The sequence below is a fragment of the Miscanthus floridulus genome, chromosome 17, assembly GCF_019320115.1.
Source record: "Miscanthus floridulus cultivar M001 chromosome 17, ASM1932011v1, whole genome shotgun sequence".
In the NCBI taxonomy this organism is placed as follows: domain Eukaryota; kingdom Viridiplantae; phylum Streptophyta; class Magnoliopsida; order Poales; family Poaceae; genus Miscanthus; species Miscanthus floridulus.
Genome location: NC_089596.1, coordinates 108189766 through 108205223, shown reverse-complemented (window position 1 = coordinate 108205223; position 15458 = coordinate 108189766). Strand labels below are relative to the sequence as shown.

The 15458-nt window shown below is 40.4% G+C and overlaps 1 protein-coding gene across 1 annotated transcript; it reads right to left on the bottom strand.

The window, feature by feature from the left end:
- Positions 1-750: 750 nt before the first annotated feature.
- Positions 751-13040, bottom strand: LOC136514994 (cysteine-tryptophan domain-containing zinc finger protein 5-like). The gene is made up of 13 exons (XM_066508698.1): positions 12614-13040; positions 9901-9973; positions 9676-9809; positions 9276-9596; positions 7997-9189; positions 7568-7902; positions 6040-7490; positions 5812-5972; positions 5188-5348; positions 4436-4590; positions 3073-3708; positions 2718-2830; positions 751-1161 (listed from the first exon to the last, which is right to left on the bottom strand). The coding sequence occupies exons 1-11, from the start codon at positions 12779-12781 to the stop codon at positions 3505-3507; spliced, it is 4356 nt and encodes a 1451-aa protein (XP_066364795.1). The 5' UTR covers positions 12782-13040; the 3' UTR covers positions 751-1161; positions 2718-2830; positions 3073-3504.
- Positions 13041-15458: the final 2418 nt, after the last annotated feature.

The window sequence follows — 15458 nt, the reverse complement described above, 5'->3', positions numbered from 1 at the left end:
CCAGCTTTTTTCGACTTTGGTTCCTCCTGCCTCTTTGCGAGGAGCTGGTTTATAGATGCCCATTTAGCAAGGCGCTAGGAGCAAAAAGTCTTAGCCGTGCTAGACGCGGCTTATCACGACTCCTCCTCACAAGCCGAATACTAATTATTACAAAACTGTTCATGATGTCATTTTTGCTAAATGTTTTTCAAAACAGTTTTACCTCTGCTAGAAAAGCTGATTGTCTAAACTGTAAAATAAAAATAAAAATAAAAATGAAGGACATACCCTAAAGCGGATATCTTTGTATCTTTTTCTGTTTGTTATTTCTAACTCGCAAATCCTCCATCAGAGATAGTCTATACAGACGTCCCCTGATGCGTCGCCGGCCGATTCCTGCAACTACTGTATTTAAACCCAACTCAATCAATGGAAAACACATACTTCAATTCATTCTTGTTCTCGTTTCTACATACTTGAACAGGACAAACCATTTTTACTGCAAAAAATAAGAGATGCTACTCTCTGGAGCAAGTACACCCAGAACTATATTACAATCCTGTCTCAGCAGAGAGAAAAAAAGATATTAAAATTCTCAACGGAAAGAAGGCTTCATGCCTTAAAACTGAACGAGCCACTGCCTTTCAGTCTGAATGGAGACAGAGAACATGTAAACAAAGCAATCGGACTCAACGTGTAATAATGGAAAGGAAACCTCTACATTAGCATAGCAGCACGAGCTTTTACATCACTTCCTCGTTACAATGGCAATGCTCAAGCAGGAACCCAAACAACAGTCAGATAGGCAGCAGATAGTGCCATCATCATTTGTTGTTAGGCCAGCCCCACAAGGAAAAATGTATCAAACGCTAAAAACATTTATAGTTACAAGGCGCCTAAACAATTGTAAAGTTAATAGGGCTAGACTAGCTTCTCCCAGGCCACCAAAGAATGAATTTTGCAACATCTGAACAATAATTACAACCATTAGCTAAAAATATGACAAAATTGCTTTCTTCCTTTTCTCGTATAATATACACACAGGTATCGAGAAAAAGGGAAGGAATTAACTAAAAAGTTGGCCTATATATACACCTAACATTTGGAGTCAGACAATCCTCATTGAACCTCCGCAAATTTGTAAAGTATTAGACACTGCCGAGTCCTGAAGCACCTCCAAAGCTGAAATCAACAAGTCTCGCGTCAACAATCAACCACCAAAGAAAATTAGAGCGACAAGCCGACAAAGGATTTGTTTACAAACAGCCAAACTAAAATGAGCTCTTGTTTGTGCCATTGTTCCTCACATTTATCTTATGGTTGGTGACTACGATTTGGGCAGCTCGCTGAAAGTAAGCAAGATATAACGCAATGTGCCAACAAACAAATATGAAAAAGGAAAGTTTAGACTAAGTACTTCAGTTTATGAGTTCTTTTTCTCGAAGACGTGTGGGAGGGATAAGAGCACAGGCACACATGCACGTACACAGAGGAAACTAGATTACATTCGCTCGCGCCTTTGGTTATACATACACCAACCTTGACCAAACTCAACGAAACCTATTCTGACAGAAAGACCTCGGCCCTAGCAAAACCCCAAAGATGCATTTCCTCCTTAGCGAGCAAAAGCACTCTAGCTAAACTGGGGAGAATGCCATCAAAGGCGCATCGACCAAACCCGTAAGATGCATTTCCTCTGCAGTTCATGAGTCATGACACTAATCTCTTTATCCATATCCATATATCTTATAAAAGCAACCCCCACTAGCTTTCAATCTCAACATGCAAATTATCCACATCGTCCTCCCACTAACTTTCAATATCTTCATGAAAGCTATTCATGTCATCCCCCACTAAGTACTAGAACTATCCACATCATCCACAACCAAGTACAAAAGTTATCCACATCATCTCCCACTAAGTGCAATTACTTTAAATCTATCATAATACTAGGCATCCACATCATCACATAGATTCGTTTTACTGCTCCATCATCTTATAATTCGATCTAATATTCTATTAGGCATTTTATTAGAATCTTCCACTAGCTTTCCCATTAAAAAAAAAACTCGACCTATAGGTGGTAAGACGGCCCCTAGGCATTGCATTAACAAGAAGACCTCACACAGGTCGAGAAAACCCCTGAACCCCTGCCCCACCCATACACAACGGCACCATAGCCCATGTGAGAACGACCACGACCTGGGCCGGACCTTAGACCTGTGCTTTGGTGTGGGATAGACGAGGAGTTTTTTTTAATCCCATCCTGAAAATTCGCTCCCATGGGAGGAGTACTCGAGCCACCTAACCAACTCAGCTAGAGGCCCTTTCGCACTAGCTTGCCCATTAACCAGAACCAATACAATAACATACAGGTCCAGCGCATACATATAACAGTTAACAGCTTTATTTCTAAAGTCCCGCTGCAACGTGCAGGGTATCCTTCTATTTTATTAAGACTTACATTACACTAGCCTTTAAAGGCAGCTTAAAACAAATTTTAACCAGTGAATTGATCAATTGAACACAGCATGGAATGCCATTGAAATTTCATGTGCCCTATTCTCACATTTCGTGGAAAGGAACTTTATCCTCATCCTTCACCACCTAATTTACTTCACTCATATCTAGAACAAAAACACCAACTGGGTGCTTGCAAACCTTACTAATGCAGAGTGCACGACTGAAACAAAGCAAAAGTGATAAACACTGTAAACAAGCAAATGGTGGAGTCTTGCCTGTCAGAACCTTCTCCGCAAGGCCAATAGAAGGTGTGGAGACTTTAGGACAAGAGTGCTGACCTAAGCTTACACTGGCGCCCTGGAAAGAAAACTGAGACTGTGCCCTCGAACTGCATTCAAGGAATGCAAATCTGTTAGAAATGGAATTAATCTGAAAGGAGACTACATCTAGGAAAGGATATTTGCTTAGTGCATGATATTAGGGCTACACAAATATTCTCTAGAAAAACATTTCTGACATTTCATGTCAAGAAACAAACACAAAATGAGAAAGTCACTTGAGAGATTAGGACTGTGTAAAAACAGGGCAATATTCCAAAGAACATAATATAACTGCGCAAATATTTCTTACCGCTACGGAAGATGTATATTAGATTCCCATTGAGGACTTGGATTTGATCACTCACAAGACACTGAAACCGAGAATGTTGGATTTAGCAATTAACATTTGCAGGATAATTCTTTGTAAGAATCCCCTTTGCCAGTTTGACACTAGTCAAAACCATCATCTACAAGAAATACTTCCGGGCAACAAAAGTAGCAATATGACTTGGTAAAGAAACCCATTTTGGCAGTTTGGCGCTGGTCAAAATTGATCACCCACAAGATAATACTTCCATGCAACCAAGAGAAGGCAATGTGAATCCTTTCCGCTCACAACCGATTACTCTCCAAACTTGTTTACTTCTACATCCAGATTGGAGGAGGTACCAATGTATAGCAAAAATGCCAAAGCAACCTTGCCATCATAAATCTCTATTCAGAGAGACCTATACTTGTTAGATTATTTACCACTTTCATGGTTGATAGACTCCAACGAATGACGAATCAGTTGCAGCAATCCCTTGACATTATGAAAACTGAAATCAAGTACTTCCCTTACAAGAGCAACTTCATCCACCTGATTCTTTCCAATACCAGAAAGATAAGCTGAAAATGAAGTTTGAGATTTTCTGGTTCCCTCGAATGCATTATTTATGTCCTCTGCCTGTAAAAAGAAAAGAACATTCAGAAACTAGAATACTTACTCACAGGTCACAATATGAAGATACATTTAGCTCTGTTGTGTGCACCATTTCATGAAAATGTGAAATCATAACAAGCTTGCGATACAGAATCAAGGGCCATTGATTGTAGATTATCCATTGAGGAATAAATACCTAGTGAACACCTGAATTAACAAATGAATATCCAACAAACAGATTGAAGATTTTACTAACATGGTACAGCAAAAATTGATAGCTAGAGCAGTATTTTGATGTCACTTTCTTGTGACTGAGGGCAACACTTTATAAATCTGAACCAGACTTGCATCACTAATAGGTGGGGGCCATCTGAAGGTGGGGAAGTATTAGAAGCGCAAACAAAAACTACAAAAGAGAGGCCAATTATGCTCCATGTTTGAGGAAGTTTGCTGCCCAAACTAGGTTAAAATTCCATGGTCTTATTACCCTAACCTCTAATATATTGGAAAAGGGCAGCAAGTGCCTCCACAGATGACAAACAGGACATGCAGAACTGTGTATGCAATTGCATAGGTGAACTATCTAAAAAGGGGCGGCCCGTTGATCTATATGTGAGTAAAGTAAAAAAAAAAAGGCCTGATGTGGAACAGACTGTTGCACATTCTGATATTCACAATGTATGGAGCATATTTCAATAACAAGATGATTGTTCACTTAGTGGTAGAACTGAAAATGACATCAGGAACTTACATAAGAAAGCAATCCCATCAAGTGATGATTGTTCCGAGATATGGGGTTGCTAGAAATCTGAGGAGAGTATACACCCCTTGCAGAAACAGCCTTAGCAACTGTGCTCTGGTTATTCAAATTATCGATGTCTGAAGCAGAAGATGATGGAGACTCCACTAGAAAAAAAAAAGGAGAATTTTTAAAATCAGAATTTTAATCAAGATAAACTTAATTGCATTGATGCCACCCTAAATAAAATGAAGGCTTGCATTGTTTCATGCATCTGAAAGGTAGATTAGGCATCTACCTCTCTGAGCAAGAGATGCATTGAAAATTTGATGCAAGATTTACCAAATCTGTGTAAGGTTGAAATGCTAGAATCATTAGAGAACTTCTTTTACTTCATCACAATGCTAAGCTGTAAACTAGTGATTAGTGAAGTGCAAAAATATTACTTCTCAAGCCAAGATCTTGAAAGAAACAATGCTACTTCATATACTACAAATCAGATCCTTCAGAATTGCAGCATCCCCAATTTTTTAGGTTTCACTGAATAATTCATCATTCTAAATCCAGCTTGGTTTGAGAATGGGTCTGACCCATTACAGACGAAAAGGATAATAAGATCAATCAATAAAAACAATTGGATATTCTCATAATGGACAAACCCATCCTAAAGGACATTCCTCAAACAAAATAGGCTGTAATGACCTTATAGGCTTGCTACATTCAAATTCAGATACATGAGCCAAAGCATGTGTGAAAACAAAAACCTGGAGCAACCATCAAGGATGCTGCCTGCAATGCATGCCTATCTTTAATTACACCAGGACTTTTAAAGAAAGCAGCCTTCATATATGCCACTTCCACACATTTATATGCCAAAGCAGCATTTGCCATTTTCTTGAGTCGCTCAAATTCATGAGCGCAGAATCTGTTGAAAACAACAAAGCCAACAGGAAGAGATTAGTTAATCATGCAACGCAAGTACCAAATGACAAGGCACATTAGAGTCTTTATTATGTAACTTAAATTATGAAATATCATCAACCAAGGCTTACAAAGGATGAAAGTTCTGACATACTGAAGTCTATAACCACATAAACAAGCATCTATTCTTTTAGAGACCAACCAGGAGGAACTAGGAAACTTTTCATTAATAAGAAAGAAGCACCTAACATGCATCCACACCATCAAACAACTAATCTAGGCTCTCTTTATAGAGAATCATCATTTATAAAATGGTCATTAACCAATATAATAAATTTTCCTTGCAAGAATAAAAATTGCTGTTGAAACTTGGTCTAATAGACACAAATATCATAAATAAAAGAATGATAAATCAACTGTTGTCTAGATCTCATCTCAAAGAAATAAAACCAGAAGGATGTTCTTACCCACAGAGGTTTCCTGTTTCAGAATACAGTTTCATAGCTTGTACAGAATCCCCTTGTTTGGAGCTATCAACATTTGGAGCCTCACACAGCGAAGCAACATGGAGAAATTTCAGACCCGCTTCAAAGCACATGCTTGTACTCTCAAAGTCGTCCCCTTTTTCCTGCAACAAGAGAGGATTTGAATGGGAACAACAGTAAAAATATAAGAAATGTTTTGCGCAAACGAACCTTAAGACGTTTAGACAAGTGCTTCAAATCTCGAGCTTCCTTCAGTAGAACAGATGCGCTTGTTAGATTTGAAGCATCACCATTAAGAGTTACTTGCTTCCTAGTTTCCAAATTTTCGATAACAGCCTTTTCTATTTGCTTTGCCTTGTAAGAGGCATCACCATTTGATGCATTGTTTAAGGATGGCTGCTGCTTGCTTCCTTTGACTGCAGATGGATTTGTTTTCTGGTCCTTATGTGGTATATTCCCTTTATCAGGCTTAATATTCCCATAAGTCAAGTTTGCATGGTCACCTTGGTTTGAACCGAAATGGAGCGGTGTTTTCCCATTCTGACGACCTGTTGGTTGCTTGTGACCATGGTTGTCATGTGATGAGAGGACATCTGGATTGACTTTATGTTCAGGATTCAACTGGACATTTCTAATACCGAGTCCAGAACCTTTGTTTATAAGGCATGCATTCATCACGTCTTGTTTATCTTTCAGCAAGTCCCTATCCTTCTGAACATGATGACCCACATCTCCGTTAAAGCAACCAGAAATACGAGCCTTAGCTTTATCACAATCAGACCCAAGATCATAGTTTCTGTTGGAGCATGAAGAACCTTTCTTCCCTGACTCCTTAGACTGCACATTTTCTGTAACTGTCCATGAAGAGCTTCGATGTCGACCTAAAGGATTCTTATCAGAAGATCTCAAGGGTGAGGAAGAAACTGACTCTACAGGGGAGGCCCTCGTTTCCTGGAAATCAGCTTTATACTTGTGGGAGTTAGACATCTTGGATGAACTCGAAGTTGCAGCTGTAGATGTTTGTGCATGACCAATCTTCCTCTTTGTGGTGCCTTCTGAGAGTGATGGATGCTGGAAATGGGTATTTTCCTGAAGTTGCTCACTTAAACACTCTTTGTCAGTAGATATACTATCATCAACTCCAGTAACTGTGCCTCTAGAATCGGTAGCTGTCCTATCTGTCTTTGACAACTTCAGTTCTGGCCTGGTTTTTTTCTTCACAGCATTAGTTTCACTAATATTTTGTTTTGTAATATCATTTGTGTCAGTATTGCTACAGCTTGGGTCCAGATCATGCTGGTTTGACTGCCTTTGTTTCAATTTTCTCTTCTTAATGGATGATGAGTCTCGAGGGCCAGAGTTCTCTGTATCTGATGTTTTAATGACCACATCTGAGAAACCTTTATCTTCACCATGAGAATGATTACCTGATGAAGATAAACCATACTTTCCCATGCCAGGAGAAATACCACTGCGCTTCTGGATGTTTTTCAGAGTCTCACTGGCAGGACTACATTTGCTTATTTCAAACTCAGAGGACTGATGCTTCATCACAGGGCCATTGGATTCTTTCTTCATTTTCTTTGATGCCCTCACGTTATCATGATCAACCCCTACACTGCTTCTCATTCTATGTGACTGATCTTTTCCAATAATTTCTCCTGCAGAAATGTGAACCATTAGAATCAAAACAATAGAAAGGTATTAGTAAACTTCAACAAAACTATAGGTGGCGCACCTTTATCTGATGATTCCACTAGCTTCCTTTTTTCCTTCAGTTTAGGGAAGTTTCTACTTGAAGGAGCATGTAGCTTCTTTGAGGGCTTTGACATACCAGCTGAGTCCAAAGTATTTGTCACATTGGCTCCATCAAGGGAACCTTTCAGCTTCCCCAGTGAACTGATGGACTGTATATTTCCCTGAAAAGTTGGAGCAATAGCTGCGCCTATGCCTGACATAGCATTATCATGACCACCATCCTTAATGTTATTTTTAGGTGCAGGAACCATATAAAGTGCCCGAAGGGCTGTTGTAGTCTCGTCTTCAGTTATTTTGCAGCTATTCATTCCAGGCCTACAATAAGTTGCAAATACCAAAATAAGAACACTTATAAACCAAATAAAGCATTTAACAATACTTGAAATATGAACAAAGTGGATGAACTTACAGCCAACTCTGCATGCTACACAGCCATTTTTTGGGAAGTATATCTGGATTCATCCCATAGGGTAAAAGGCGCCAATTCTCACACTTGTCACAGCACACCCATTGTTCATTTATTAAAATGGGTTCCGGAGAAGGAAGGGTTGCGGATGATTGCGTAGTCCCATTCCTATATACTAATGGCAAAGGATCTGATTTCTCATCAAACATCGCAGAGATATTGGGGTCACCGTCATTTCCAACATCTGACTTGTTACCAGTCTCCCCAGATGAGATGGTCTTTTTCTCAAGCCTCACACTCTTATCTGTTGGATATGAATTAGCCAAATCAATTCTATGGTCTAAAGCATAATCCTCATCTTCACCATAAGATTTTCTGTCGATGTTGTCATTCAGTTGTTTCTTTGTCTTGAACTTGAGCTTCTTCCCAGACAGGGCAGCTTGCGGAGAGGAAACTTTCTTCTTCTTCCCTTTCATCATCCCTAAAGAATTTCTATCAACATTTCCTACCATGACAGCCATGGAATCTGCACTAAAAGGGCCTCCATTTTCCTTGCTTTTGTACTGAGATGGTTCATCTTCCATATGCAATACTTTTCCTCTGTCCCTCTCCAGTGACGAAGTTTTGTTGGGAATGTTTTGCAACTGACTTGAACTGGCACAAGGTTGATCATTGTACTCATCAGAATCACATTTGTTTTTACAAGAAAATCCATGATCAAGCGAAGGCTCTTCCTTACTGTTTTTGTTCTTGTCACTAATGTGTCCTTTTGATGGACCATTTTTTGATCCCTTCATTTTATCTGAAATCCCTCCTGTAAATTTCGCTGAGTCCTCGACTGAATGTTCTATCTTTACAATTGTAGGTAAGAAGTTTGAACCAGTATCATCTAAAACATCCTGTATAGGCTTAGTTCCCTTATTCACAGCAGGTGGTTTGTTAACTCTGGATTTTGAACTCTTGAAATTGTGAGTACTGTCTTTCTTTCCATCAGACTTGATTTCCTTGGTACACTTATCTTTGTTATCCAGAGTAGCAGAGGTTGTATGGCCCAAGTCTCCGTGCAATTCTACTTTGACTTGAAATTCAGGTGCTTCTTGTTTTACCATCACTTTAGGCTTTTGCCTCAATTCTAGAACATTTCCAGTGAGGGGTGAGAGCAAGTGTCCTCCAGGAATAAAATGGCAGGTCATTATCTGTTCAAACAACACAATGCACTAACTCTTAAAAAATCAATCGTACAAGGCTTTACCACAATAACACGGACAGGGTAAAACTTAACCTCAAATATGGTACGTGGAGATTCATCAGGCAAAATTTCGGGCACCAGAGCCCGAGCAGTCTCATCTAGGTTGCCTTCTGTAGATGATGAAGGGGAAATGTCTAGGCCCAGGCCACTATATATAGCAGCAGTATTTCTTGGCGAACTTTTATTGCTATTCACCTTGATACGTATTTTCGGTGCTTTCTGCTCAGAACCATTGACTGCTCTGTTTAACATCTGTTGAGAAGTATTGCCATCATTCTCATTGGATATTCGACAGTAGTCATTTTTCCTGCTGCTGTCTAATTCGGTCTTAACAAAATGGTTCTTTTGCGCATTCTGGAAGCACATTGTAATATTGTCACATGTAGGCAGCAATCTTAGTAAGTCAATATATGTAAAATTTTGTAAAGTGTACCTCTGTTGGCAGATAAGGTGATCTAGAGGCACTGCCATGGTTTTTTGGATCTGCAGTGTTCCAATATTGAGGAAAGCCCAAAGGGGAACGTGGGTAAGTTGGCAAGAACGAACCATGGCATCCATACATCGAACCTATATGTAGTGTGAACGATTTTTCACGTAAGCCAATACAACATCAATAACTCTAAAGAGCGAACAGGTTGGCAATTTTTACTCCTCTTACCCAAATTCGTATGAGTTATTTCACCTTCAAATTTCTTGTGTAAATGGCCCAACACATTTTGAATTCTTTCATCCTGTAAATAATACAACATGCTTTAGTCTTTTAGCGCAAGGAACATAGTTATAAGTAAAAGTTTAAAGGCTGAACATCCAGAAGGATGAAACTGTACTATGAGAGTGTATACTAAAAAGATAAAGCATGTATGTAAAAGGACAAAGCAGTTTCTTGAAGTATAGACAGGTATGGAGCAACAAAGTTAAATGCACTATCAATAGAAGCAGTGAAGCATAAGCCTAGAAGGAATAATTCATCCCTCAAAATACCCATTATCACTTACATAGTTATTGAGGTAACCCCAGAAGTATCATATACCAAATATATTAAATCCCTTGAATCCAAACAAACCTGTATGAGTTACCTCCCCACGTAACTTAGATGTACAATCAACTCCCTCACTCTTAAGAACTGAAAGCTGGACTCAAAATCCACTTGTGAACTGTAAACTGTTGACTACATGGTATTTTTAACCCAAAACACTTCACTTGGACACAGGAACATGAAGCAGCACAATAAAGTAAGAAATGTCAATGTACCAATAGTTATCAATGATGAATCAAATTCCAGAATAAGAATGAACATACCATATAATATTGCATTCCAAATGAAAAAAATATTAATCTTTGTACACCATAATAGTAGTGTTTGGATAGACATATGGAAATTAGAAATCAAGAACCATTACAACTTTTTAGTATCACTATTTTGTTTTATTGCAATAGTTTTCTTTCTTTGTTCCTCTTTGGTTTACATGGATCTTGTCTTGTTGGGTTTCAATTAGCCTGACCCAACTAGCTTGAACTAGTGACTCTTTTGTTGTAGTAGTGTCCCCCACACAAATCCTATTGAGCTAAAAAGCTAGAAAGTCCTACATCAGTCAAAAAACGAAAAATGAGTTGAAAATATGAATAAATAAATTCCAAAGAAAAAATCAGAGTATAAGAGAAAAATTGTGTCTATACGTTGCCTCTAGTCACTGATCTCGACAGCAGAAATTGATTTGTGTCCAACCTATAAATTGTAAAGTACAAGGGCCTACCAAAATACATGGTTATTTTTCCTTCAGCATATACAACTTTCAACTAATACTATCAGTTCATTGGCCCCCACATCATGGAATAAAAATTCATACAGTTTACGATTAGAAAAATAAAATAGCAAACTACTTCAAGTTTTAGTCAAATATCCCCCATTAGACATACAGAACTATGTAACTAAGGCGATTATGGTATCATTAAAGTTAACATAATTATAGGGGTATATTTTGGAGCATGAGCTCCATATGCATGCATCGAATAATCGAAAAACTAGCGGATGGGCGTGTGTCCCAGTGGTGAAGGCTCCACGGGAGGAGCCGGACGGCGGGGGTTCGATCCCCCATCCCGCACCTGGCCTCCTGTGAAGGCCGCACCAAATGGTGCTTTCCAAATAAAAACTACAAAAGAAACTTCTTTTTGGAATTAGCAGACAAGAACAGGGAAACTGAAAACTTTTTGCTCTACTAAAAACTTAATTGCACATTGCTTCTATTACCCAATTAGGAATGTGGATAATGATCTACGAAATCTGATATCACAAGGTCAAATGTAATCCCCCACCCAAAAAAAAAGTATGAGGTATGCACAATAAGTCTTGTCCTTGTTAACAATAACACCAACTAGGAAGTTGATCACTCCGTCCTGTTCATACATATCCATGATAACATAGCAGAGTTTTCACCAAGCAGGCCAGGTAACGGAAAACCAGCCAAAAGCAAATGAAACTGAAAATGTGCACGTGAACCAACCGTAGAAACCATACTACTGCCAATCACCAGCTAAGTTGTCCCAGTGACCAGCTAAATCTAGCACTGAAACTCAGAAGGCTTCCTAATTCACCCAAGAGGTACCAGAATCGTTGTAAACTAGTACTACTACTCGAGGATTCCAGAAGTAACTACGAACTAGTCTTGCATTCTCATGCCGGCTCCGATACATTGCCAGGTAACGCTAACAGGTTAGCCAAATCCGAATCCCCCCCCAGAGGCCAGCAATTAACTGGCAGAATCGTAAACCCCCCCTTCACACAGCATTTATGTTTGATTGAAAAAAAAACAATCATGCATTCATGCCAATCCATGATAAGCTCAAATACACTGCAAAATCGACAAAAGCAAATGAAACTGAAGAAGTGCACGTGAACCAACCGTACAAACCATACTACCACCAATCACCAGCTAACTTGTCCCAGCGACCTGCTAAATCTAGCCCTGAAATTAAGACGGCTTCATAATTAACCCAAGGGGTACCATAAATCGCTGTAAACTAGTACTATGACTCAAGGATTGCAGAAGTAACTACGAACTAGTCTTGCATTGTCACGTCAGCTCCAATACATTGCCAGGTAAAGCTAACAGGTTAGCCAAATCCGAACCCTCCCTTCACACAGCATTTATGTCAGATTGAAAAAACAATCACGCATTCATGCCAATCAGTGATGACCTCAAATACACTGCAAAATCGACCTAAATCCCTGCAGCATTGCTACCAAGTACTTATATATCACAATAAGCGTAAAGCAAAAGAAAACAAAAAACAATCGCAACGCTGCGACAATTAATAATAATAATCACACGGAAAAAAAAATAGAAGAGGAAGGGAGCAGAGAACGTTCTTACGATGTAGGCGAGCGCGTCGGGTACAACCAGCTCGCGGGCGCCGCCGCCGGCGGAGGCCGTCTCGCCCTCCTCCAGCTCGAGCTCGCCCTCCTCGAACCCCATCTCCCCTCGCCGCCCCAGCATGACGTCGGCGGCGGCGGCGGGGCCACCCCCGCCGATCGCCGACATGCCGCGCCGCGCCGCCCAGATCGCGGCCTAGGGTATTTCACGTTGTCCTTTTTTATATATTTTTATTTAATTCTCTTGTCTTTTTTTTTTCTGCGCTCGCTCGTCGCCTTCGTCGGGGAGGAGAGCAGAGGAGGGCAGGAGAAAATAGGACCCAAAAATATTAATTCGAGACCCGTGCGGGGATTCTCAGGTACTCCGTAGGTGTCTCGGCCGCCAGAGACCCGGATTTTAGGCTGGTGTTGTTGGTGCTGGCGGAGATGGACGCACGCGATTGGATGGGCGTTGGACGCGGAGCCGCGGAGGTGAGGCGCGGAGCGAGCGTGACGAATTTTTTGTTGTTTTGCTTGGGCCTAGTAGTACGTGGCACGAGAGCACGACGTCTGTGCAGCGCAGCCGGCAGGGAGAGAGCCACGCGCCGACCGCGGACGGCGACGAGTGCACCGGTTCCAGATTCACGCGATCCTGGAGCGACCAGCCTTGTCCGGTCACGACTCACGGATGCACGACGGGACAGTAGCTGATCGGATCCAATCCAGTGCGGAATTTGCCATGAGCCCATGACCAACCTAAACCTGAACTTTGCTCTACTTGGGCTACGTTTAATTCCCTCTCAAAATGCTAAATTTTTTAAGATTTCTCGTCACATCAAATCTTTAGACGCATGCATAAAACATTAAATATAAATAAAAAATAAAACTAATTACATAGTTTAGACGAAATCCACGAGACGAATCTTTTAAGCTTAATTAAACTATGATTGGACACTAATTACCAAATAACAACGAAAACGCTACAGTGTCGTTTTGCCAAAAAAATTCGGCAACCAAACTGGCCCTTGGTCTTTTCACAAATCCGGTAAGTCGCTTAGCTCTGTTCATATTTGACCGGATTATTACACGTATTTTTCAACCATTGAACTATCATCAAAGTTCATTCTCAACTGAGAACCGAGCTGGTGCTCGGGTGGCTAGCATAGCCAGGTGTGCTCTCTGCCGGCACTGAGTTCAATTCTCAGAATTAGACTCTGTCTTTTATCAGGATTTATTCTCAATAAATATATAATACTTTGCAGTGTCTTCCGCGTAGAGCCATGGATGACGAAGGAGCGCTTGTTTCTAATTTGTGTATATAGTTGTAGGTAGTAGATGAGATGCTTCAAAAACAACTTTGGCCCCTTTTGACGAGCTGTTTGGAGCTGTTTTCTATCAAATGGAGTAAAATAAACGACTCCATCGATGAAGCCCCTAAAAACGTGCTCTCATAGAGCCTTGTGGTGGGAAGCAAACAAAAATAGTGCCTTCTTCCGATTTCACCTCATCTTACGTGGCGGTGTGTGAGAGCATATTTTAAGGAACTCTATATGTTGAGCTGTTTTGCCAAACGATTTACCAAAACGGCTCCGGCTCCACAGATAGAGCTGTTCATAGAGCTGAAGTCCAAAAAAAACGGTTTCACGGGTGAAGTGGAGCCGTGCCAAATGGGTCTAAATTCAACTACCAAATCCAAAACCAACCTACAATATATTTCCTCTTTTAACTAAAATGTAGAGTTCCTACACTAAACACTAAAATATAGAGTTCCTACACTAAAGAAACACAGAAACAGAAATCTTTGACCACTCAAGTACCAAAATCATTCGCATTTGACCATCTGAGAGATTTGAAGGTGGTTTTCTTTAGCATGGGCAAAAAATGGCAATAGAAACCATTAGGTCTTTCATGCTCGTCGTCCTCGGCTAAGGCCAATGCAGCCTGTGGCCCACCATAGGGTCCTCGTCCTCATGCTCCTTATCCTTGGTTGTGGTCTACCAAGGCATATCGTGTCATCATTGTGTCTGTCTTTTCTATTCCAGCATTCCTTGGTGAAGTCCACTAGGAGATGGTGACGATAGGGTGTGCAAGAGCAAGATAGGAAACGGAGAAGAGGGATGGGAGAGAGAAGAGACAAGTGAGCTCACTGCCACATGCGGTGCTGGCTCTAGGGGTAGGGCACGAGGTGTGACGGTTGAGGACTTAAGCGGAGGAGGGGTCCAAGTCCAGATATATAACCCCCATGTCCTATAGTCCATTAGGCATTAACAAACTAATGAGAAGAGAGACATAAAACTGGTCAGACAGTCCAAAAAGACAACATCGGTATTTCTTTCCTAGTTTTCTTTCCCCACGACCATCGGGTAGAGAGGAGGCGAGGACTCACGTTACACACAGCACATTCTGATCGTGAGTTCGTGACGTGCGCCTTACACGCGCGGAGCTGCCGAGCCGCGCCGCCGCGAAGAGCTAGACTACCGGAGACACGGACACGTCGCACGAGGACGGCGACCAGGCATGGCTCCACAACGACGACATCTTGATTCTTGATTTCTTACGAATTGCGATCACCGATCAATTATTTAGACCCAAGGTATTTTTTTCTTTTTATTTTTAATTTAAATTAATTATTTGTATAGTATTCTAGACTTTTAGTACTTTGTACCGTATAGTCATTTTTTTTTTCTAATTTAGGTGTTAGAATTTTAGAATGCTACCTAAGAAACATTTGTCATGGGTGAGAAAAGAAAATGAATATATTGCTTTTTTAATCTACATTGTTCCTCGATAATTATCATACATCTACAAATATATTGCTTAATCTACATTGTTCCTCTATAATTATCAGACATGTTAAATTAAAAATA